The following is a 24,062-nucleotide window of genomic DNA, read 5'->3' as shown; positions in this document are numbered from 1 at the left end:
TTCCTGGCTCCTGCGTTCTTGTTCCTGAAACCCTTAGTGTGCCCCGGGTCAGGCTCCTGGGGCAGCGGGGGTGGCCAGGCCCGGTCCCCACACGGCTGACCTGTGTGCACACACACAGGGTGACCTAGGCTTGGCGTTGGTGCTGACACAGGCTATCTCCGCGTCTGGCACCCGCGCCACTGTGGGTGGGCTTTTTCTGTCTTCCTCTTGAACATCCTTCCCATCCCACAGACGCTGCGCCTCAGGCTGTGTTTATTTGACTTTTCATAACCGAGGTGGAGGGTAAGGACCCACTGGAGGGTGGTTTTAGTGCTGGCCCTGGTCGTGGGAGGTGAGTGAGGGGGGCCTGGGAGGGTGTGCGCGGTGGCAGACTGTTCAGTAGCAGAGGGGAGAGGAGGGTTGGAGGGACTCTCGTCCTGCCGGAAGCTGGAGAGGGCAGGAGAGGTTTGCTGGGCTGGTTAATAGATACCTGATTCAGGGACACAAGAGGCCTTCCGAGGCGGGCAAGGTCACGTCCACGTCCGGGATGGGGCCGTGGAGGCTGGCAGAAGCTCAGGGGTTCAGACTTTGGTCTGTCCCGGTGCCGTGTGCTCCGCTCATGGTGCCTTGCTCTGACCTTCGCCTCGCTGGGCAGACAGGTGTGGGACATCCACCCTGAAGGTTTGATACGTTCTGGAAGCCAAAGGCGGTTGCCCAGAGACGAGATGGGGCCCCAGTGGAATCCGCCACCGCTGTCTTGGCCGGAACAGTCTGGATAGATGGTGCCCATCATTCAGTGAAGTCAGCCCAGCCCCTCCTCCACGCCTGGGGCGGCAGCTTCGTGGGTTTTCAACCCCGGGGGAGCGGGGAGAGGCAGCAAGGAAAGCAGTGGCGTCATTTCACACCAGATCATCCGAGAAACTCCATCCCCGGAGCCCTGCAGGCTCGACACCGCCTCCTTTCCTCGTCCCTCAGGCTGCAGCCTCTGGGGGCGGGTGAGGCTCAGTGTTGCTCCCCCAGGATCCTTCCCGCGAGGACCAGTTTGGACCACTCAGTCCCCTTTCCTCCAGCCTCCGGAAACACGTTCCCGGTTTCCATCTGAGCTCATGCTGGCAGCACCCTAACGCCCGTGTTTCTCCCTGAAGTCTCCATGCCGGGTTGGCATCCTCTAAAGACAGTACGGGTTTCTCTCCCTCGCTCCCTTCTTCCTCCTCCGCCCTCGCTAGCGGGGCTGTTAGGGACTGTACTTGTGGCAATCTGCGCACGGCCGGGCAGGCCCTTTCCATCACGCGCCTCGTGTGCTTCCCGCCTCTTTCTGTTGCCCGGTTCCAAAGCCACGTCCAGCGTTGTCACAGCAGTCCCTGCTCCCAGGACAAAAATCTGTTTCAGTAGCAAACTTAGTGGCTTCAAAAGCGCGGGTCGGAAGTCCTAAATGGGTCTGACCGGGCTGAAACTGAGGCGCTCCGTTCTGGAGGGTCTGGGGTGGGGGGGCCTGTTGTGGCGTCTTCTCCAGCTCCCTGCTCACATCCCGTGGCTTCTTCATCCTCCATCCCCAAGGCCGTGGTGTCTGTCATTGTGTCTCTCGGACCCCGACTTGTCAAGCCCCCTCCCCCACATTTAGAGGACCCCGTGATTCCACTGGGTTCCCCTGTTTCTCTTGAAGGGCAGCTGGTGAACAACTTCAATTTGTCTGTGACATTAGTCCCCCTTGCCCCATAGCATAACCTCTTACAGGCTCCAGGGTTTGGGACGTGTCTGCGGGGTGCCCGTGGGGGTGGCGTGTGCCCTTCTGCCGGCTGCAGCCACTGGCCGCGTGTGCGATCCTGTGTGCGTTGTGTGTCCGCATGTCATTTTTCTCCTCCATGAGATGGGGCGGTTGTAGCTGCCACCCGAAGCGCTGCCAGCCGTCGGTGGGCTGAACTTGGCCCGGTGCTTGAACTGTGGTATCTGGAAGGAAGGGCTCTGTTGGTGTTTGAGGAAGAACAACCATCTCCTAGCTCTGGGTGCTTAGACCATGGCTGCACAGTAGGACAAGAGAAGCTTGTCAGAGAAGGACGAGGGAGGCTTGAGCGGGTCCGCCGTTAGTAAGTAATTCTGCAGTTATGGGAGAGGTCAGAGAGGGGAGATTCAGAGTGGCTGGTGTGACGACGGCATGTTGAGATGTCTTCTTTCCATCCCTCGTTTGTTCATGGTTTTTATCACAAATGGTGTTGAGTTTTGTCCCATGCTTTTGCCACATCTACGGGGACAATGATGATTCTTTTCTTTCGCTCTGTTCATGGGATATGTCACGTTGATTTGAGGATGTCAAACCATCCTTGCATCTCAGAGATGATAGTTGGTTTAAGGTCTTTCTCTCAGATAACTTTGGTGCAACCCAGGAGAAAATGCCACAGGTCTGCGTATGACATCGTGGTGCCCGTGAAGTTAGCTGAGAGGTCTTGGGCCCTGTGGCAGAGCCGAGGGCCTCTGCCCTGTGAGCGTCGGAAGGATGGGGAGGCATACCCACCGCCAAAGAAACCAGAGGAGACGGCCCATCTGTGCGGACCGCGAGCTCCCCTCCTCCCCCTTCCATGGTGTGTAGACGCCTCAGCCCCCAGCTCCCCCTGGAGGCGGCTGCTCCTGGATCCAGGGAGCGACAGGGAACGGTTGGTGTTGTGATGAGCTGGAGAGTAGCTCTCTTTGACGGGGACCCCCTGGTTGCTGATCGCTGACCCTTTGGCCTGGCCTGTGAGGACTGTGTGGTTCCGGGAGCCCCGAGAGCGTGGTGCCGAAGCGGGTGGACAGCTTGTGCAAGCCGGAGCTGAGGCCGGAGGACTTGGATCTCTCTTGACTCTGATGACGTTCGTGCGGCTGCCGATTGGCTCCGGAGGCCCAAACCTGGCGGCGCAGAGCCCAGCGGTTGGTGTTTGTGTGAAGGAGAGCTTGTGGCAGAGGACAGAGGACATCCTTCCGGAGGTCAGCAGGCTGAGCTGGTCGGCACGGATGTCTTACTGGCCCACACCCAGGCTGATGCACTTGTAGACTGGCGTTCAGTCCTTGGGGAACCCCGGTCACTTAAAAGCAGTGGTGGTGGGGGTTTGTGTGGTCCCTCTGAACTGGACTGGGGTGAGGGTTGAGCTTGGACTTAAGATCATCTGAGCCCCCACTAAAAAAAGTTCTTGGAAAAACATCTCAGTTTAGCTCTGAGATCTGGACGCCGAGGCTGCAGAGCCGGCGTGGTGGGTGAGCCTGTGTCTTTGGCGGCGGGTCCCCATCTGTCCCGTTACCGCAGGCTTCAAGGGCTCACCCTCTGAGAGGTGCAGGGCCACGTTTGCAGAATTCCTCTGCTCTCCTGATCGGAAACGGTGGCCAGAATATGAATGCGGGTGTTAAGACAGGTGGAAGGGAAGCCAGGGTTCTGGGTTCAGCGGGGCAGACAAGGCGCCATTATCCTGCGAGACCTCAGCGGACAAAGGACGCCTGTGAAGAGTGCGGGGGCTGGGAGGTCGGCCCGGAGGCCTCCTGGAGGGGCTCCGAGGACTCTGGGGGCGGGAAGAGGTATTTTAGGCTCCCTCGCATGGTGCTGATTCGGGAGAATTTAACTAATTGAGGTCAACCATACTGGTTAACTCATGCCTGAACCCCATGTACTGTGTTTGGAGGATGGTCTGGGCTTTCGGATTTCATCTCGGATTTGCCTCTTGCTTTGCTGTGACTCACATAACTTCCCTTTCTGTACAAAAATGTGTACACACAGCTGTCTGTACGCGTACATACAGAGGAGCTTAAACGACGGTTCATTCTTTTTTATTTGTATATTTTTAAAATATTTATTTATTTGAGAGAGAGAGACAGTGAGTAGGGAGCCCGATGTGGGGCTTGATCACAGGACCCTGGGATCATGACCTGAGCTGGAGGCAGACGGTTCACCAACTGAGCCCCCCTGGGCGCCCCACGACTGTTTCTTCTTACGGGAATGGCTTCATCACTGGGACGACAGATTTTCCTGGTCCTGCTGTCCAGTGCCCACTGGCCTAGGAAGATTCCAGCATTGGTTTCAAAGGTGGAGTGAAGGCAGGCTGGTGGGATTTCCAGATCCACCGAGTGGCACAGTGGTGGGCTCCCTGGGTTTTCTTTCTGCCTCATTTTCCCCAGAGTTGGAGCTGAAGAAACCAACAACCCAGAAATGCCTAAGGGAACAGACACGACAAAATTGAAAGCCCGTTCATTCACCAAAGGATCAGGAAAGAGGTAGCCAAGTAAACAATCTCTTATATGTGTATGTGTGCATTAATTTACTTATTTTTATTATTTTCAAAAAGTTTTATTGTTAGAGAGAGAGTGTGTGCACTGTGTGAGCAGAGGGAGGGGCAGAGGGAACGGATCGCAAGCAGATTCCCCGCTGTGCTGGTGCGGGGCCGATCCCAGGACCCTGAGATCAGGACCTGAGCGGAAATCCGGAGTCCGACACTCAGCCGACTGGGCCACCCCGGCACGCCCCAACGAACCTTTTAGATTACAAGTGCAGTAGTCCAGCCAAACACTCAGAAAAGGCTGGGGCACCCGCATCCGTACCATCGAGATCTCACAGGAGTGGGGACTCTCCTTCCTGCCAGGAGTGACGAGCCCTCCCCCTGGGCAGTGCCCGTGGAGGCTGCCCCGGGAGTCTGGCTTCTGCCTCCACCTGTCAGGGAAGGGAAGCACGAGCCCCAGCCCCCTGGGCCCTACTGGGACAAAAGAACCAGCTCAAAGGGAAGATTTAAGGAAGATCCAGTGTCTCATAGCACAGGGTGGAAATGTCCAGGTTTTAATAAAACAAAACACTCATCATGTAAGAACCAGGGAGATCTCCAACTGAGTCAGAAAGGACAATCACAAGAGGCCAGCCCAGAGCTGACAGAGGTGGTCATGTTACCCCAAGGGCCTGAAAGCCATCCAGAGCCTGCTTCCGTGAACAGTCACGAACCCCTAAACAAATGAAAAAAATAGAGGGTCTCAGCAAAATCAAATTTAAAGAAGACCCACATGGAAATTTCTGAACGAAAAAGTGCGGTAACAAAACCAGAAGGCTCGGGGAGCACTCCCTAGGCGGGGGAGGGGAGAAAGGAAGGACCGGCGTGGGCAGACAGCTGCAGACACGGAGCCCGGAGCACCGAGAGCGCAGGGGGAAGTGACCGGAGCCGGGCGGCCGGTGGGGCGGGAGATGGACACCGCGCCGGCCCAGTTCTGGAAGGACAGGAGAAAGGGCGCGGCTCGCAGAGTCCCAGAAGTAACGGCCAGGAGCTTCCCGAAGTCTTCCCGAAGTCGGCAGAGACAGAAACCGGCAGGTTCTAGAAGCCAAGAGAAGCCCAAACAGTATAAACGGGAAGAGATCTTTGCCAAGACACAACATAACGAAATCCTGAAAACAAAAGACAAGGAGGAAGTCTCGAAAGCAGCCGGAGGAGAGGTGGAAGCAAAGGGACAGCGGTGTCACGTCCGACCCCGCGGTGGTCAGAAAGGAGGCATCTTTTTCAGGGACTGAGAGCAAAGGAGAAGAACACTGCTGTCGAATTCTCGGCCGCCACCCGTCCCAGCACGTGACTCGGGAGAGACAGGCTCCTGTCCCAGGTGCCGCCAGGGTGGACTCGTTTTTTTTCTGTTCTTTAAATTACACATAGTCGTGGGGCGCCTGGGTGGCTCAGTGGGTTAAGCCTCTGCCTTCGGCTCAGGTCATGATCCCAGGGTCCTGGGATCGAGCCCCGCATCGGGCTCCCTGCTTGGCGGGAAGCCTGCTTCTCTCTCTCCCACTCTCCCTGCTTGTGTTCCTTCTGACTGTTGCTCTGTCTCTCATTTAAATATATAAAATCTTAAAAAGAAATTACACATAGCAGAATGCTATTTTGTGCTTAATTCGCTCTTTAGGCAAATTGGGGAGGTATTTTTTTCATATGGGTTTTAAAAGGTTTGTTTAGAAATTGGCAACAAGTTTTGCATAGGTAATAGTTTTTGTTTTTTGGTAGAATTGTCTAGGTTGTGTTTTATATCTAAAGTTTATTGAATGTTTGCCTCTATGCAGTAAAATTCACTTTTTTTTTAGTGTATAGTTAGACTTGACACATCCCTAGAGTTGTGTGACCACAATCAAGATACAAACCATTTCTACCGTAGACCACAATCTTGTGTCCCTGGAGTCTCCTCGGCTCACTGTCGGCCCCAGATGGTACCGACGAGTCTCTGTCCCTAGAGTCTGGCCTTCTCTAGACCCAGAGTACGGGGCGTCTGGAGTCCGGCTTCTTTTGAGTCAGGCGTTTGAATTCCTCTGTGCCGCGGCGCTCATGCCTGTCCGTCCCCCAGCTGGAGCACACTCGGATGGCTTTCAGTTTGGTGATGATGGACAAAGCCACTATAAATACTCACATAGAGGTTTTTTTTTTTTTTTTTTTTTTTAACTTGAGAGAGAGACAGTGAGAGAGGGCATGAAAGAGGAGAAGGTCAGAGAGAGAAGCAGACTCCTCATGGAGCTGGGAGCCCGATGCGGGACTCGATCCCGGGACTGCAGGATCATGACCTGAGCCGAAGGCAGTCGTCCAACCAACTGAGCTACCCAGGCGTCCCTTACCTAGACGTTTTTGCATAAATACACATTTTCATCTCTCAGGTGAGTGACCCACGAGTAGGCTGTCTGGGTTTTAGGGTCTGGGGAAGTTCGGCAGCAGTTGAGCCAACACCGTTCGTGACGAGGTGAGTTTCTGCGCTCGTCTTCATTTGTGGTGCAGCGTTTCAGAGATCTCGTTTTCACGGACAGACTTGGAGAGTTTATTACGCAGGTAATTAAGACCCAGCCCCCTTCGTGAGGAAAATAGGCTGCTGCTTGTTTTTCTTGGCTGACTCGACACAAGCACGTGTGGGAAAATCTGAGGGCGGGTTTGTTCATTTTTTTTTTTTTTTTAGATTTTTTATTTACTTACTTGACAGAGATCACGAGTAGGCAGAGGCGCAGGCAGAGAGAGAGGAAGGGAAGCAGGCTCCCCGCTGAGCAGAGAATCCGACGCCAAACGTGATCCCAGGACCCTGAGATCATGACCTGAGCCGAAGGCAGAGGCTTTAACCCACTGAGCCACCCAGGTGCCCGAGTTTGTTCTTTTCTCTGCGGGTGTAACGTGCGTGTAACGTGTAACATGTGTGTTACACATACACGGTATAGCGTGCGTGTGTCTGGAACCAGGCGGGGCATTTGCAGAGTGGCCCCTTGCAGTAGCAGACCTGAGAATTGTAAGGTTTTGGTCTTGATATCTTTTCTGGTCCACGAAACACACATTTTACGGTTCGTTTTGGTCTCTGCAGCTTTTTTTTAGAAACAAGGTCACTTGCAGAGCGTGGTGAGACCTGCTGTGGCCACCAATCCCTTGGTTTCCAGTGATAAATTATTTCCAGCCAGCATGCAAAATGCAGCCCTTTCTGGAGCACTCCCTTCCCGCTCCACTCTGAGTGAGCTAACCAAAATGCGTGCACTTTCTAGAATTTGTGTCTCCCCCAGAGCACCTCACCCCTGCTGGTTGATTTGTCCTGTGGACCTGGAGGGTGTGGATGGGCAAGGCTGTGCTCGGCTCCCACTTCTGAAACTGCTCAGCCCCTACCACGCCTCCTCTTCCTTTTTTTAAAAAAAGAGTTTATTTATTTATTTGACAGACAGAGATCACAAGTAGGCAGAGAAGCAGGCAGAGAGAGAGGAGGAAGCAGGCTCCCTGCCGAGTAGAGAGCCCGATGCCGGGCTCGATCCCAGGACCCTGGGATCATGACCTGAGCCGAAGGCAGCGGCTCAACCCACTGAGCCACCCTAGCACCCCCTCCTCTTCCTTTTTAATGGGGAACAGACAGCCTTGGGGCCGTGGGCACAGAGGAGCTTGGCTCTGACCTATGTGGGCTTGCTGGCGGCAAACGCGAGACCAGCCTGGCCCTCGCAGGCACCATGATTCAGCGGTGGAGCCGCTCAGGGTCTTCCGTCCTGGCCGGGCAGGTGTCGCTCGCGGCCCGTCCGTGTTACGGGGCACGGGTGGACGAGGTAGAGGCTGGTGCGATTCCTGCGACCGCCCGTCTCCTCAGCTTCTCCCTCTCTTTGATGAAGAGGTGGGCTCCGGAAGTTCGTGTCCCACGTCCAATGGCCAGGTGGTGGCAGAACAGGCTGACGTCAGAGTGGGGGGACTCTGTCCTGCTCCTCCCTGCTCTGCGCTGTCTTTCGGTGTCCCGTCCTGGAGTGTCGTCTCAGGCCTCCGCTGTTTCAGTCCACGGGAGGTCAAGGGGGTGCTGGAGCGGAGAAGCCGCCTGGGGGACACTCGCCAGGTGGCTGACATGCAGCCGGCCGAGCCCGAGGCCCGGATCCTGCGAGTGGCAGAGCTCCGTCCCGGCTCCCGGGGCGCCCGCCAAGCTCCGGGCCTCGCAGCGGCTTCGTGTGGCCGGGATTCCGGCATCTCCCCTTCGCGGGAAGCCAGGCCCGGAGGCGATGGCGCTTTGCTGCTCTGGGAGCGGGGCAGGATCAGACCAGGATCGGAGGCCGGCGGGGCACAGACCTATCGCTGTCCTTCCCATGCTGCGACCCTTCGGGGGCGCGGCCGACCCCCTCCCTGTGCGGAGCGCCCGCGGGTCCCTGCCGCCCTGGGAGCAGCACGGCACAGCGGAGGCTAAGACCGGAGGCCGGCGGTCCCTGCTCGGAAGGGACAGACCCCGCCTGCACCTGTCCCGTGGCCGGCTCGGTGAGGGCCTGGCCGTGACCGAGCTGGGACAGCTCTAGGACCACAGATGGTGGGGTCCGCTTCTACAGCCTGTGGCCTCCGGGGCCGGGGCGGGAGGAGCTGGCAGTCCGCTGCCGGTCGCTGTTCCCGAGGGGGGTGGGCTCGGGGGTCTCGTCGGCCTCCTCAGGCGCCCGCGCCCCTGTGCTCACTCCGCTCCTCGTGCTTGTCTCGCTCCGTGGACCTAACGGACGTGTGGACTGTCCCCACGGCGTCCCCAGTGGGAGGGCAGCCGGCCGGGGAGGCAGCCGAGAGCCTGGAGCGCTCAGCCTAATGGGGCGTCCGCCCGGGCTGCAGGGTCTGGGGTCAAGGCCGGTCCCGTGGCCGCGGGAGAGCCGTCCCTTGACTGGAGCGTTGTTTGGGAAGCGCTGTTTTTCTTTCTTTCTTTCTTTTTTTTTTGGTAGAGAAACAAAAGATCTTTTCTTTTGTAGCTGCTCCTGTGTTTATTTGTAAAACTGTTCGGGCGGGAGTGACCCTCGGGAAGGGGTCTGTGCCGAGTCCGAGTCAGGCCGGGCTGTGCCGAGTCAGGCCGCGGACGGTCTCCTTCCCCTCCCAGGACTTCTGTCGTGCGTGTCCTTTGTTACAGGGAGAAATCGTCCCCTTCTTCGGTTGTCAGCCGTGGTGGCTGCGTTTCACCAACATCGCGAACACCCAGAAGGGGGCTGGGGGTTCCTGCGTGTCCGTGTGGCCCCGGGGACCCTCCACCTCGCTCTGGAGCCCTGAGCGCTCAGCGTGTGCGAGTCGTGCCGCAGCCGGGCTGGGGGTGTCTGCCTCACAGGTTCTCGGAGAGCTGCTTTCTCTGTCTCTGTGATGGCCTTTCTCTCCAGACACGCTCGCAGACTGTGTTTTGTCGGGGAACATGGAATATGTGGGAAAGTTACTCTGTACGTTTGTTTTTTCCTTTATTTCTGAAAATTAGACGTGCACCTTTTAAGAAGATTTTATTTACTTGGGGGGAGGCAGGAGCAGGGGGAGCTGCAGAGGGAGAGGGAGAAGCAGGGTCTGCGCTGAGCAGGGAGCCCGACGTGGGGCTCGATCCCAGAACCCTGAGGTCATGACCTGAGCTGAAGGCAGACCTTTAACCGCTGAGCCAGCCAGGCGTCCCAAAAACGCAGGATTTTTTTTTTTTTTTTAAGAGAGGAGTAGTTATTCATTTAGTATTTTAAAAAGATCTTATTTATTTAACAGAGAGGGAGCAGGAGGAGAAGCAGGTTCCCCACTGAGCTGGGAGCCCGATGTGGAGCTCGGTCCCAGGACTCTGGGATCATGACCTGAGCTGAAGGCAGATACCTCACCGTCGGAGGTCCCCAGGTGCCTTGGGATGCATTGTTCTAACTAAAGTTGTGAGGAGAAGGGAGTTGGGGGAAATCGGAGGGGGAGACAAACCCTGAGAGACTGTGGGCTCTGAAAAATAATCTGAGGGTTTTGGAGGGGTGGGGGTGGGAGGTGGGTGAGCCTGGTGGTGGGTATTATGGAGGGCACGAATTGCATGGAGCATTCAGTGTGGGGCATAAACAATGAATTCTGGTACACTGAAAAGAAATTAAAAAAAAAAAAAAGTCTAAAAAATTGACAGTTAAAAAAAAAGTTTCCCTCACGTTCGGATTTTGAATTCTGCCGGCCTGTTTTCCTACTTATCCTTTGAAAGGTCTCATTTCATTATTAGGAGGCTTCGCAGGCATCGGGGGAGACGGCGGGGGTGCACGAGAGTCCCACCTGACGTGGGCAGCCTTTCCGTTCCGGTTGCACCTGTAGCGCTCGCGCGTGTGTGAGTCCGCGCAGCTGTGCAGAAGAGCTCGCGCGTGCGGCGGTTAGTGGTGGCGGCTCAGCTACCTCGCCGTTGTTTAGAGACCCCGTCTCAGCGGCCCCCGAGGTGAGGCTCCGTCCCAGATTTGGCCAAATGGCAGCTGCCGCTTACCTAGCGCCTACTGTATACACCGGGGCTGTTCCTGGCTCCGTATGTGTGTTGGCTCCTGGATCGCCCCAGGACCCCGGGAGGTGACAAGGTCCCATCCGTGCCGGGTTACCCGAAGCCCGGAAGCGGCTGAGCTGGACTGACTGCCCCGGGCTTTCCGCACATGGTCCCCCAGCGTGTGTGTCCTTCACAGAGGTGACCTCTAGTGTGAGGGAGAGTGAGCCCGGGCCGTGCTCTCAGCAGCACGGAGTCTCTGCGCGCGTGCCCGATGGGGCGATGGGTACCGCCGTGCCCCCGTCTATTGCCGGCACCCTGTGGTGCTAGGTTAAAACTGCTTCCAACCTCGGGGCCACCTGTCTTTTAAGTAACAGCTTCCGTGTCGTTGTTCACTCCTCTGCCATGTCGAGCTGCCGGAATGCCCCGTGCCTGAGGTGGTGTTCTTGTGCAGCGGTGGAGGTCAGCACAGCGCTGGACTTGCCCTTCAGACGGGGGTCCCAGGTCTCTCACCCGTGGTAACTTGGTTCAAGAAGGGCCCGTGGGACCCACCACCCGCTGCCATGAGCTCGTGGGCCTGGTTTGGGGGCCGCTCAGGTCTCCGTGCCCGAGTCCTGGGGAAGGACGAGCACTCCCTGTGCTTTACGGTACCACGTTCGGCCTGGCCTGTTCACAGACACTCCGGATCAGGTCAAGCCTGTGTGCCGGAAAGACCCCCAGGTCTGTGTCCCCGCAGAGACGGCCGGCCTGCCAGTTGCTGTGTCCTCACTCAAAGTGGGCGTCTGCTCAGAACAGACAGCTGATGGGTGATGGTGGGTCTTGTGGAAAGTGATTGTCTCAGGCCTCTCGATGGTTCAGTGGCCCCAACTTCCAGCTCACGGCTACGTCTGGGAGGCAGTGGAATTTTTTTTTTTAGCCAAATCAGTGGGACAGTTTTCTGGCAGGATATTGTTCTTTCTGTCTCTGAGTTTCAGCTGCCTCGTCCTCAAATTGTGGTAGCAAACCCGATTTCCAGGGTTGGTTCTGCAGCTCAGTTAGGACGTGGCGTGAGGGGCCCGCGCGTGGCTCGCAGGACCCACACCCAGGCTTTCTTCTTTCCCCGGAGGCCCAGCAGGGTCCCTGAGCACTTGTAAGGAGGGGACACCTGTCCTTATTCCCATCTCGTGGCTTCTCTCTGACCTGCTGAGGAATGACTTTTGGGCGGATTGATGGGCCTGGTTTGGGTTGGTTGTTTAATTTTCATGTATTTTGCTGGATGCTGAGTTCCAGCTTCCAGTCAGAGACCAAGCGACCACTGTTTCTGTGGAGTGAGGCGAGCCAACAGGAATAAAGAACTTAAAAAACTGGTAGCATGTTGGCCAGAGTCCGGGGACGGTCAGCATTCGTTCTCAACAGGAGGCACGCTGGGCCGAGAGAGGCCCCCAGAAGAGTAAAGGGCACGGTCCGTCGTGTCTGTGCCCTTTGCACGTACCGCTCTGTACCTGTTCTTGGGGCTCGAGGCGAGGGTTTTGTTATCTTCCTACTCTGTGCTGACTCTCCATTTTGTGCCTGCCCGAGCTTCAGGAGTTGGTGCGGCCGCCTCCAGGTTCCCTCTGGTTCAGTCCCCTTCGTGCCCAGAGTGAACCGCAGGAGGCGTGAACCCCTTCGCCCACCCGCTCGCTCCGTCAGCTCTGTGCACCTGCCACGTATGGGGGGTTTGCAGAGCTCAGGGACGAGCAGGGGACGAGGCAGAGGCTTTCCTCCTGTGGACCTCACTCGGGTGCAGACGCGACCGCAGGCCAAGGGCTCGTCCCCACCCCTCGTGCTGCGAAGGAAAGGTGTGCGTGGTGGGCTGGGCCTCGCTTGGATTTGAGGCTGTGGTGGCTCATTGTCCCCCGTGGAGAAGATGGTTCAGCCCCGTGTGCTCATTAATTTCCTCGTGCCTGACGTACATCCCGTGGCACTCGGCGTTGTCACCGCGTGTCCTTCCATAGCTGCGTCCCCTTGACGCCTTTCAGCCAGTGGTGACATCTGTCTGGCTCCCTCATTCAATGAACTAAATAAAATTTTTAACATGTATTTACTTTTTTTGTTTGTTTTTTGTTTGTTTTGTTTGTTTGTCTGCATCCAATGTGGGGCTCAACGTCATGACCCTGAGATCAAGAGCTGTGTGCTGTCCTGACTGAGCCAGCCAGGCGCCTCAGTATTTGCTTTTTATATCTTTATGGGAGTCATGGTTTTGCCCTTTCTTGAAAATTGCCTTTTAACACATTTCAGAGTAGCATTGCTCTAAAAAATACTTGGCCACGGCGCCTGGGTGGCTCAGTGGGTTAAGCCTCTGCCTTTGGCTGGGGTCATGATCTCGGGGTCCTGGGATCGAGCCCCGCATGGGTCTCTCTGCTCAGCGGGGAGCCTGCTTCCCCCTCTCTCTTGCCTACCCCCCCCCTTGCTTGTGCTGTCTCTCTCTTGTTCTCTGTCAAACAAATAAACAACATCTTTGAAAAAAATGCTCGACCCAATCCCATTCTTTTCCTAATGGAATTTAGAGGCCCTCCATTGCTTTTTTTTTTTTTTAAAGATTGTATGTATTCGAGAGAGAGAGAGAGAGATCACAAGTGGTAGGGGGGAGGTGGGCAGAGGAGGAAGCAGACTCCCTGCTGAGCGGGGAGCACGACGTGGGCTCGATTCCAGGACCCTGGCATCATGACCTGAGCTGAAGGCAGACACTCAATGGATTGAGAAACCCAGACACCCTTCTCTGCTTTTATTTATTTTTTATTTTTATTTATTCATTTGACATATAAATCATGAGAGAGGGAATGCAAGCAGGGGGAGTGGGAGAGGGAGAAGCAGGCTTCCCGCTGAGCAGGGAGCCCCACACAGGGCTCCATCTCAGGTGTGTTTAATGACTTAGCCCCCCAGGCGCCCCTCCATAGCTTTTAAAACCCTTATTGTCCGGTGTTTTCCTTATGCAGACTAATCACTCTGCTATCGGTGCCAGGAGTTGCTTGTTCTTGGGTGTCCTTGAGCAGCTGCGTGAGCGCGGCGGGGCTCTGCTTCCAGATCACATATGTGCCCCATCCAGTGGGGAAGGACAGACTACCGTGTGTGCACATGGGCTCATACGTGTACGTGTGTGCACATGCATGCGAGTGTGCGCGCGTGTCTAGCTTGACATCCTGCTGGGCACATGAAGTGGGATCTCAGCTCTTGGCGGCGGTTCTGAGAGGGGGTGCTGACAGATGCAGTGGTGGGGACTCTGAGGCCCAGGGACACCTGTGTCAATGACCGAGGGCAGAGGAAGCAGTTCTTTTCGGACTGGCTGCTGCTTGTCCTACGGCATGAAAAGCCAGGCTGAGAGCGGGATGTTGTAACTGCTTCCGGACAGTGTGTCCTAACCCGAACTCTCCTGCCCGGACGTGGCCTCAGGAATATATAAGGACAGTGTGTGATTTGCCTTTCCCAGAGCTTTGGGAGTAGCAGGGCCCTGCACTGCGGGTGTGTCGTGTCCGCGGACACTTTGTTCCCACTTCTCAGAGACTGTGCACCTGTTGTTTGCTCAGCGGCCTCCTTTCCTTCAGCAACTGCAGAGCCGAGTTCCAAACCTCGTTCGTTTCCAGTCCGATTAACTCCGGCTGGTTACTGTGTAGCCCGGGCCCCTGCGCTCAAGAGGGAAACTCTAACACCTGGCAAGTGGCCCTGCAGCTTGAGCCACCTGCCGCCGCCTCCCCCTGCTCCCCGGGAACGCGACCAGGCTCAGAGTCCCAGGAGAAGGCACTGGAGGCTGACGGGCAAAGTGTCACAGCCGAGCTGCGGTGGGTCGCAGAGTCGGCTGTGCTCATGTGGGTCTCGACCTGCGCTGACGATCACGACCGCTGGGCCGCTGGCAGCTCTGCAGCCTTGCTTTCCAGAGGGAGGTCTGTGGCCCCAAGCATCCAGGTCCTGCCCGGCCCTCCCGAGTCCACTCTCCCGGGGGACAGGAAGTGCTCTGGGCTCACAGCCGCTGCAGCAGGGAGCTGTGAGGGTCGAGACGGGCGGGGACTCGGCCTTTCGGGTTTTCTGGTGTTCTTAGTAGGTGCCGTTTTTCACATGCAGTTCTGTCTGTCTGTCTGTCATCTCTTTAAATACACAGTTTTTTTCTTTCTTTCTTTTTTTTTGTTTTTAAAGATTTTATTTATTTATTTGACAGACAGAGATCACAAGCAGGCAGACAGGCAGGCAGAGAGAGGGAGAGGAGGAAACAGGCTCCCTGCAGAGCAGAGAGCCCGATGCAGAACTCGATCCCAGAACCCTGAGATCATGACCTGAGCCGAAGGCAGCGGCTTAACCCACTGAGCCACCCAGGCGCCCTACACAGTTTTTTTCTTTTTTAAGGATTTTATTTAATTGTGAGAGAGAGACAGAGATAGTGGCAGAGATAGTGACAGCCCGAGCAGGGAGGAGAGGCCGCAGCAGGCTCCTGCTGAGCAGGGAGCGGACACGGAGGTCGGTTCAGCACCCTGCAAGCGTGGCCTGAGCCGAAGGCAGGCCCTTAACGGACTCAGCCACCCGCGTGCCCACAGAAAGTCTTTCTACCATGGTAAGATACACATAGCGAAACGACCCCATGACTCCTTTCTGACTGTACGGCTTCGTGGCACTAAGTACATTCAGGTTGTTGTGCGACCATCACTGCCGGCTCCAGAACTTTCTCCCCTTCCCAGAAGAGGCTCAGTACCCTGCCAGTCCTGGCGGCCACCACTCTGTTTTCTGTCTCTGTGAATTTGACTATTCTAAGTAATTATTTAAAAGATTTACTTTGGAGCCCCTTGGTGGCTCAGTCGGTTAATCATCTGCCTTTGGCTTATTGTGATCCCCGGGTCCTGGGATCGAGCCTCGTAACCGGGCTCCTTGCCCAGTGGGGAGCCTGCTTCTCCCTCTCCCTCTGCCTCTGCCCTCCCCCTGCTCATGCACTTGGTCACTCTGTGTCTCTCTTTCTCTAAAATAAACAATTGAATCTTTAAAAAAATGTGTTCTAACAGAATACTTTAATATGATTGACTTACAAGGGTTTCTGCGCTGTTGAACTGATAAAATTCTACCAGGTACTTCCAGGCCGCCCGAGCCATCCCCAGACGGGGTCCTGGTTTCACAGTGTCTGTCGATGGATAAGGTACTCTCAGGGGGTTTTATGAGAACACGCCCAGTGTGAAGCAAGAGATAGCCAGACGTCGTAAACATCTAGGAGATTCTGGGATTCCTTAGGATTGTTCAGAAAAGGTTTAATATGCTTCCCTCGGGATACAATTAACAGAAAAACCTTTGTTCTCTGATGTGTGGATTTCTCAGAAGACTTTGTATTCTGGAGAAGAACAGGACACCGTTCTGGAGAGCCGGCCTGTCGGAAATAACTGCGCTGTCGACTGAATGGGGTGCTGCAGCGAGAGGCCGTTCTAGAGAAGTTGGTGTTTCAAGAAAGCACCATAAAGAACGTTTGCTGTTCAGTCTCGACTCTGAAACGAGTAAAAACTTGCCCTGAAAAGTCCGAAACGATTTTTAGTTTCCTGCTTTAGTAAGTAGAACATTTGGCAAATAATTGAATTTTTCTCTGATAACCTCGTTCTAGAAGTTAGTTGTCCCAGGACAACAGTGTATCTGTTGGAGGTAAAGGAGATCGGATCAGACATGCTGGTGTGGGAGAGCTTTCTCTTTTTTTTAAAGCTCAGTCTTTTATGTAAGTGTCTTTTCTTTGGATTTGCCTCTTTTTCTTAATGTCAGATTGTTAGAGATCGTATCTTTATTTGAACTGTTTGGTTTTATTATGGAATTATTTTTGGTACACTCATGTCTGAGGCGAGTGAGGTAACTTGAGGAGGAAGCCCCAGTGACTACGGAGCCTTACTCGTCCTTTCGGCAAGCCTGGTGCTGAGTCACAGGCAAGGGACTACTTTCTGTGCAGCTCATGATTTAGTTCATTTGGCTTATGGCACGGTCTTTGTTTTGTGTTTTAGTCATCAAGTCATCAAACAAACAGAAATGGCCCATGTGCCGATTTGGGTAAAAGCACGCTGCGTGTGTTTAAATGAGAAAACAAGTTCCTTTTTCCTGAGGCGGCCTTCTCTCTGTCCCGGAGGGCGTGCTCCAGGGAGATGGAAGTCGCCGCAGGGCTGGCTCCTCTGCCGGGGAGAGGAGAACGTCTCGGGCCTCGGCTCGGGCCCGCGTGCCCCCAGCCCGCAGGCGCCCCCCCCCCCCCCGCCGTGTGGTCCGCAGCCCCGATTTCGTGTCAGTCCCGTGGAAGCGCGTGGCCTTCCGTGGCTGCAAGAGCAGCCACTTTCCTCCATGCCACGGCGCGGGCCGTGTTTTTTTAGACCTTTTAATGGCGTCAGGCTGCTAAGCACAAAACGTAAGGAACGGTACACGCGAGCGCCTGAATCGGACTCGGGCTGTTAGTAGGAGCTTATCCTGGAAACGTGACCGACCCTCTGCTGTTGGTGCTGGGTTTTAGCTCTTCCTTCTGGCAGAAAAACAGCCCCGTTTGTGTTGTGGGGTACGGTTTGTCTCTTCAAACTCCGGTTCACCATCCAGCTGATGGCCCTTGGCTCGGGTCTCGCCTGGCACAAGGTTCGAGGGGGTCCCCTGTGCAGGGACGTGTGAACTTGGGGGCTTGGCCTCGCCCGGGCGGTGGGAAGGGTCTGGCCTCAGGATGGGGCTGTGGACACCCGGTGCACCCCCATCCGTCTGAGAGCAGGGACCGGCTCCTTCAGACCCGTGTACACTGCTGCCTGGCAGGGAGGCAGCTGCCGTCCCACGGGAGCCCACTCCACAGCTCACGCTTCTCTCTTTTTGCACTTACCTGGCCGTTCTGGGTTTGCTCAGTTACTGGTAACAGAGAACCCACCCATCGCTGTTTCCTCTGGATTTTGAAATACTGGCATTCTTTTCTTGAACCCAGGTCTCCCCCTAAGCTGTGCTCGAGTTGGACTGGGAGCTGGCCCGGGGAGCGGGGCCACTGACCCCGATGGCCGGGGTCCACGCCTGCCCTGCTGGGTGGCCTGCATGCCGTCCCCGAGAGGCGTCTGCACGCGTCCGGGCTGTGCGCGGTGCCGGAAGCAGCATGTGCTGTGGGCATGAGTACCCGCGGACTCACACGGGGCCTGAAGAGCCGGCGGTCGGGCCAGCCCTGCTTCCGCTCTGCCCGCTCGGCAGGGAGGAGCTCCGGCGTCCAGGGGACTGTGTCCCCCTGCCTGTACCTGCCTGGTGCCGGCCACCTGTGCTTTTCACACTGGCTCTTGGGACAGTGTCCCCTGGGGCGCCGCCAGCTGCTGCCTCCTTCGCGGCTGACCTGTTAGTTTTCGGTGGTGACCGCTTCTTCCCTCTTGCATTTCTCCAGAAGGACAGCGAACCGGCCTTGGGTGGTTGGTTCCTTCTCGCGCGATCGAATTAGAGGGCAGAGGTGCTCCCCGTGGCAGCCCCAGGCTGCGAAGAAACAGTGAAGCAATTTTAGACGCTGCTGTCCACAGGGACTTAGCCGTGGGATTGGCGACTTGTTTTCGGGAAGTCAGCAGATTTGCTGACTTGGCTCCGTAGATGACACAGACTTTGTCCCCGTGGGCCGGGGCACCCGAGGTCAGTGCTGTCCCAGCTGTCCCATCAGCTTCTCCTTCGGCGGGTCACAGCAGGCCACAGATGTCCTGCTTGTCTCCTGCGTGTGGAGGGAGCGGGAGGGCCAAGGGGAGGAAGCAGAAGCTTCTCTGGGCAGCCTGACCCCTGCATGTGGACCTGGTCTTGTTTGATGTGTGGCTTCTGGCGTCTGTGGCCGGCCAGGCCTCGCCCTGCAGCCCGGGGTGCCTGCGGACTGTGAGTCCTGGGCGGGGGTTTATTCTGTCCATCCTGGGGGGTCTGGAGTGAAGGCGTGGGCGGCTGCAGGCTTTGGGGGACATCTGCTCCGTGTGTCTGTCCCAGCTGCTGGAGACCCCTGAGCTGGCAGCCGGGACCCTCCAGGCCCCGCCTCGTGTTCCCTCTGCAGGTGTCAGCCTCTGTGCCTCCGCTTGTCCCCCCGCAGGTGTGGATGGCCATGGGAAGGACCCTGCCACAGCCCGGCGCTCTGATACCTGCTTCCTCTCGGGCCCGTGCACCTGCTCCAGTGCCGAGGGCCTGTGGGCATCTGGGGGCCACCACTCCGCCCCCTTCAGATGACAGGGCCTCCTTTTATAGGACAGAAAGCAAGAATGAAAGATAGAAAGAAGGAAGAGAGAACTTCCTACCCCAGCAAATGCCCCCCGTACGTCCCCGTTCCACCCCGGCCCCTGTGCTGGGGCACACCATGAAGGTCTTACATCTGGAAATCCTAGCTTTCCTGTGTTTCTTGTTCAGCTGTTGAAGCCCTGGCAGGGAGGCTCATGTGTTTTGTGGGAAGGGTCTGCCCCGTGGGGTCTGCATGTGGGAAGACAGCCGGTCGGCTCCGGGAGCAGGGCAGACGGTCTTGCCTCAGTCCTCAGCGATGCGTACAGCTGCTAGAAGCCTGCCCCTGCACTTGCCCTCCTTCCTGTGGGCGAGCGGCCAGCGTGGCCAGGACCACGGTCTCCTGCTGCCTGTGGGGCCCGGCGGGTCTGGGGGTGGGACCCAGCTGTGGGCCACCGCGGACCGCCTGCCCGGAAGGTGAGCTGCTCACGGCTGGCTGCCAGGCCACCATGCGGGGGCACTCTCCATTCCAGGGGGGATCGGGGCCTCCCTGGAGACAGTCTGGAGCTGGGAGAGCGGGAGGGGACACGGGCCACTGAGACCGCGCACCCTCTGGGGAGCCTTGGCTTTCAACAGCCTCGTTCCTGAGGGAACGGGTGTGATCCTCCGGCTTCCCCAGAGGCCCAGAACCAGTAGGACGTGGAAGTAAATGTGATTATAAAAATGGAAACATAAATTTATACATATATTTAACATTTAATTATATTAACACATAACAAAACATTTTTGTATTTACATGTATATGTATTGTACGTAATTGATATATTAAATATATATTATGTAAATGCAAAATTTGTATATAATTATAATATGTATAAGTTCATGAGTTTATAAATAAATACACAATAAAGAAGGAAGGAGTAAGGGAGAGAGGGAGGGAGCCGGCGGGGGTGGAACTCTCTAGTCTGAAATCTGCGGGCCACGCTGGCAGGCGGGAGACCGGGGAAGAGCTGCCGTGGCCGTCTGGAGTTCCGGATCTGTGAGGCAGCCGGCGGAGAGGCTCTGTCACTCAGGCTGTGGGGTGGAGGCAGAAGTCCTTTCCAGGAAATCCCAGGCTCTGACGGCCTTCAACTGATTAGACAAGGCCCACCCACATCGTGGAAGACCATCTACTTGCTCAGAGTCAGCTGACTGCAGGTCTCTAACCTTCATGGTCACATCTGCACTAATGCTGGAGACCAGACGGGCACTGCCGCCTTGTGGTTAGCTGACACACAGGTGTGTGGTGTGGGGGGGCTCCCTGTGTGCGGCCTGGGACCCCTGGGGGATGGTGGATCCTTGTAGGAAGCATCTTTGCCTCTGCTCTGTGCGCACACTGGGAGACAGCACACCGGCTGCACCCCGTGCTGGCCCCGGACGGCCAGGCCTTTCATCACCCCGGGGGCACAGGTGCGGCTTTTCTCTTAATGCCCGAAGGGGCTTCAAGCGTCTGTGAACCTTGCTGGGGGTGGCCGTGTCCCCAGGCCTTTCTCCAGCCGTGCTCATCGTCTGTTCCGAAGCACAGCCAGGTGGGAACGTTGCAGATTCCGCCCGTGGCGGTGGACTCGAGCCAGAACACAGCCGGGATGTTCGAGCTGCAGTAATCTCACAGGTCGTGTGTATAGTCCCACAGTGGGACTTGAGGGCATAAAAGAGGGATTCTATTTTTACAGGATCTCAAAGGGAGGGACTGCACAGCTCTGCCGAGACGGGGCTCCTCCGGGCTGTTTCCACGCCGCCTGTCTCTCCCCATTCCCACCTTCGGTGCTGTGACCCGAGATCTTCGCCTTTCTCAGGTGGCCACACTGGGGTTTTTGTGAACTCCTGCCCGCTGGGTGTCCAGACCCCGCAGGGTGTTCTACGAATTCCTCCTTCCCGGCACCTCGGGGACTCCGTGGGGGGAGTGTCCGACTCCTGATTTCCGCGCAGCTGATGTTCTCGGAGTCTTGGGATTGAGGATCTCATTGGGCTCCGTGCTGGTCCCGGAGTCTGTAGGAGACTCTCTCTTCCTCTGACCCTCTGTGATCCTCTGCCTAAAAAAAAAGTTCCTTTTTTTTCCCTGTTTGTGTCTGTGTTTCCTGGTAGACCTTACTCTCCGGCCCATCGAAATCAGCAGCCTCCTGCTTCTCCCGTCAACAACTGGTGGCTTGTCTCCCACTTGCTCCAGACAAGCTGGTGGGGGTCCCCTCTGGCTGCCCCTCGCCTTCCCCAGGGAGCTTCTCAAATCACACGGGCGCCCACGCCCCCGCCACATCCTGGTCCATGTGCTCTGGCGCGGGCGTCCCCGCGTCACTCTCATTTCAGAAATAATGGATCAGAACATGCCCGTGTTTAAACCATGCAGCCAGCATTGTGATTTCCGACGGCCCCGCACCCATGTGTTATTTCAGACCATTTAAGCAGAAGTGATACCATGCTCGGGGTTGAGGGCTGGTGGTCCTTGGGCCGAGGACGGCTGAGGACAGAAGAGAAGCCAATCGAGCAGTTTCCCTTGTCTAGTAGCTGCCTGGGGTCCCTGTGGGCGGCCGACTCGTGTCCCTGTCCCCCTTCCCCCACTGTGCCTGCTGCCAGGCTGTTTTCAGCCACACGGGTCTAGCCCCGCAGATCCAGTGTCACACCTGGAGCTGGGGAGAAGGCCATCCTCTGGAAGGCAGGCTCATAAAATAAGACCAGCGGTCTTGGAGTGGACGTGTCCACCGGAGCCCGTGTGTGAGCGCCTGGTGACGATCCCGGGACATGGGGTCCTGGGAAGGCGTCTGTGCTCCGGTCCGGGAGGGGTCCCACGTAGAGCACGCACACTGCTGGGAGCTTCCCCGTGTCCCACACTTTCACAGCCTCCCTCGGGGGGGGACTGGCCACAGGACACTGGAAGGGGGGACTCCGAGTTCTTTGCCAAGGTCACACTGTGGGGACTTGAAAGCAGATGGTCTGTGCCCAGAGTCCGGCTCTGCCACGGGTGGTGAGAGCAGAGGCTGCCTCGCAGGTGGGCCAGGGTCCCGGCTCTGGGCTCCGGTCGCGGCTGCCCCCTCTGAGATGTGCGGAGGGCAAGGCCCCCTTTGTGTGGTTGCTGGGAAGGCCGCGTGGGCATGTCCGCCGCTCTGATGCCCCCCAGCTTCTCCCGGTCCCTGGCCCAAGCTTCCCTCCCCTCCTGCTCTCCGGCTCTCCCTCTCCCCTGCCCCCAGGCCCTGGTGAGCACCGGGCCAGTCTCTGTGTCTCCAGATGTGGCTGTCTTCCATGCCTCAGGGTAGATGCCATCTCGCAGTACGTGTGTCCCTGCTGCTCTGAGCTCCCCCAGTGTCCTTGGACAGATGAATGGGCAAAGAAAGCGTGTCACAGGCACACAATGGAAGATGATTCAGCCTCAAAGAGAAGGCCGTCCTGCGGATGAGTACATGGGGGGACCCCAGTGAAACGGGGTTCGTCTTGATTTGCTTTGAGATGAGCCAGAGGTCCCGGACAGTCTCACAGGCCCCCGACCTGCAGCCCTGTGGACCACCCACTGCAGGGGGAGCCCAGGCGGCTTCCTGGAGGTGGAGGAGGCTGGGTCGCTCTCCTGGGCTCCTGCCCGCCCGGGTCACCGGCAGGCCACACGTCTGGGCTTGCCCACCCTGGCAACCTGGCCCCGTCACTCGGTCCAGGGTCCCACGACCCGCAGCCGCGCTGGTCCACTCGGAGCAGCTCCTGGTTTTCTCCTGACCCTCTCAGGGCTGGCGCGGGGCAGCCTGGCGCCCCTGGAATCTGACCACGAGGCTGTCGAGTTCCTCAGTGAAGCCCAGGAGGGGAAACACGGGAATCCCTGGGGCTTTGGCTTTGGAGTTGGCATGTGGGGCCTCAGGCCGGGGAACATGGTGCGGGGAGAGAGGGAGACCCGGCCCGGCTGCGGTGGGAGGGCTGGTGCGCATCGCCCGCGTAGACCCGGAGCGGTTCGGGGTGCAGCAGCAGGACCTCACTCCACTAGGCCCGCAAACCACCAGAAAACTCACTAGGCTTGAGTTCAAACACTGTGACTGGGCGCAGCCCGCTGTCAGAGGCCGAGTCTTCCCGACCCCACTCCGTGTTCGCTGTGGTCTCGATGCCGCGCGTCCCAGGGCGTCCCACTTGAATTCAGTTTGGGTTCAGTTCCCGGTTCTGTTCGCTGTGTCTGTGCCACGATGGGCGCTGCACACGTCGGAAAGCAGCCGATCGCCGCAGAGTCTCTAAAACAGTATTTCAGCGCGTCCGGCGCACAGGCGGCTTCCCGTAAGCCCTTCAGTCGCGGGGACGCCCGGCCCGTGGGTCGTGGGACCGCGGCGGCTGCTCGGACGGGCTCCGGGCTCCTCTCAGCCTGGCAGGTGGGATCTTCCATTCCCGCGCCCTTAGTTACTACAGCTTTTTCTCGAATCACTGTTGTGTACTTTTTCTTGTTTTTTTTTTTTTTTTAATTTAATTTAATTTAATTTTTTTAAAAAAGATTTTATTTATTTATTTGATAGACAGAGATGACAAGCAGGCAGAGAGAGAGAGGAGGAAGCAGGCTCCCCACTGAGCAGAGAACCCGATGTGGGGCTCGATCCCAGGACCCTGAGATCATGACCTGAGCTGAAGGCAGAGGCTTTAACCTACTGAGCCACCCAGGCGCCCCCTTTTTCTTGTTTTTAAAAGGCAAAGCAGATGTTTTTATCCGGAAAGGAAGAGTATTCTAGGCCTGGGCTTAGTTGTCCCCAGTCGTCCCCAGCGAACTGCCTGGCAGACTCGGACACACTGCCCCGGGACGGACACACTGCCCCGGGACGGCTGGAAGGCCGCCGCCCTCTCCTGTGGCCCCTGCCTCGGGAGAGCTAGGGTGGGTGGGGGCTGGGAGCATTTTTCCTCTTGGAAACCCTCCTCGCTGCTGGAGATGGGGCTGGTGTCTGACGGAGGAGTCCGAGCTCAGGGCGGTGGCGGGAGGCCTGTCACGCTTTTCTTCTCGGCGGATGCCCGCCGCGGCCCGTGTCCCCGGTTGTTTCTCCAGACTCCTCGCGCATCGCCTCCTGGGGTGGGTCCCGGAAGTGCCAGGGTCGGGCCATGAAATGATCCGTCCCAGGACCGCTGGCTGTCGGTGCAGAGGGCAGCGTGCGGCTCTGGGGTGCACGCCGCCGTCAGCAGCTGGCCCTCAGCTTGCTTTCTGACCCCTCGTGTCCACTCTCAGTATCTCGGGAGACAGCTGCCCGCGGCCCCTGCCAGCCCTGGAAGCACCTTTATCACGCCTCTGCCCCTCTGGATCCCGT

General features: G+C 57.2%; 1 protein-coding gene and 1 long non-coding RNA gene across 8 annotated transcripts in view; both read left to right on the top strand.

Annotated features, from left to right (window-relative positions):
* The window catches only part of RAB20 (RAB20, member RAS oncogene family), a 29,125-nt gene that overhangs the window by 3,290 nt on the left and 1,773 nt on the right, over window positions 1-24,062 (top strand). Inside the window, exon 2 of one of the 7 annotated variants that reach the window (XM_082701009.1) lies at window positions 20,490-20,612. The exons of the other annotated variants lie outside the window; for them this stretch is intronic. Coding sequence (XP_082557135.1) covers window positions 20,490-20,612 — 123 coding nt within the window. The remainder of the gene's footprint in view (window positions 1-20,489; window positions 20,613-24,062) is intronic. 7 annotated transcript variants of the gene reach the window in all.
* On the top strand, window positions 6,407-19,438 carry LOC309848977. Its single transcript, XR_014303382.1, has 7 exons — window positions 6,407-6,770; window positions 6,919-7,068; window positions 9,918-10,040; window positions 10,396-10,602; window positions 15,946-16,168; window positions 17,987-18,222; window positions 18,659-19,438. It is a non-coding gene; the product is annotated as an uncharacterized lncRNA (long non-coding RNA).

The sequence above is a fragment of the Mustela nivalis genome (assembly GCF_964662115.1).
Source record: "Mustela nivalis genome assembly, chromosome: 15".
NCBI classification, from domain to species: Eukaryota; Metazoa; Chordata; class Mammalia; order Carnivora; family Mustelidae; genus Mustela; species Mustela nivalis.
The sequence above is the reverse complement of the archived record's forward strand: the minus strand, read 5'-3'. Positions and strand labels throughout refer to the sequence as shown.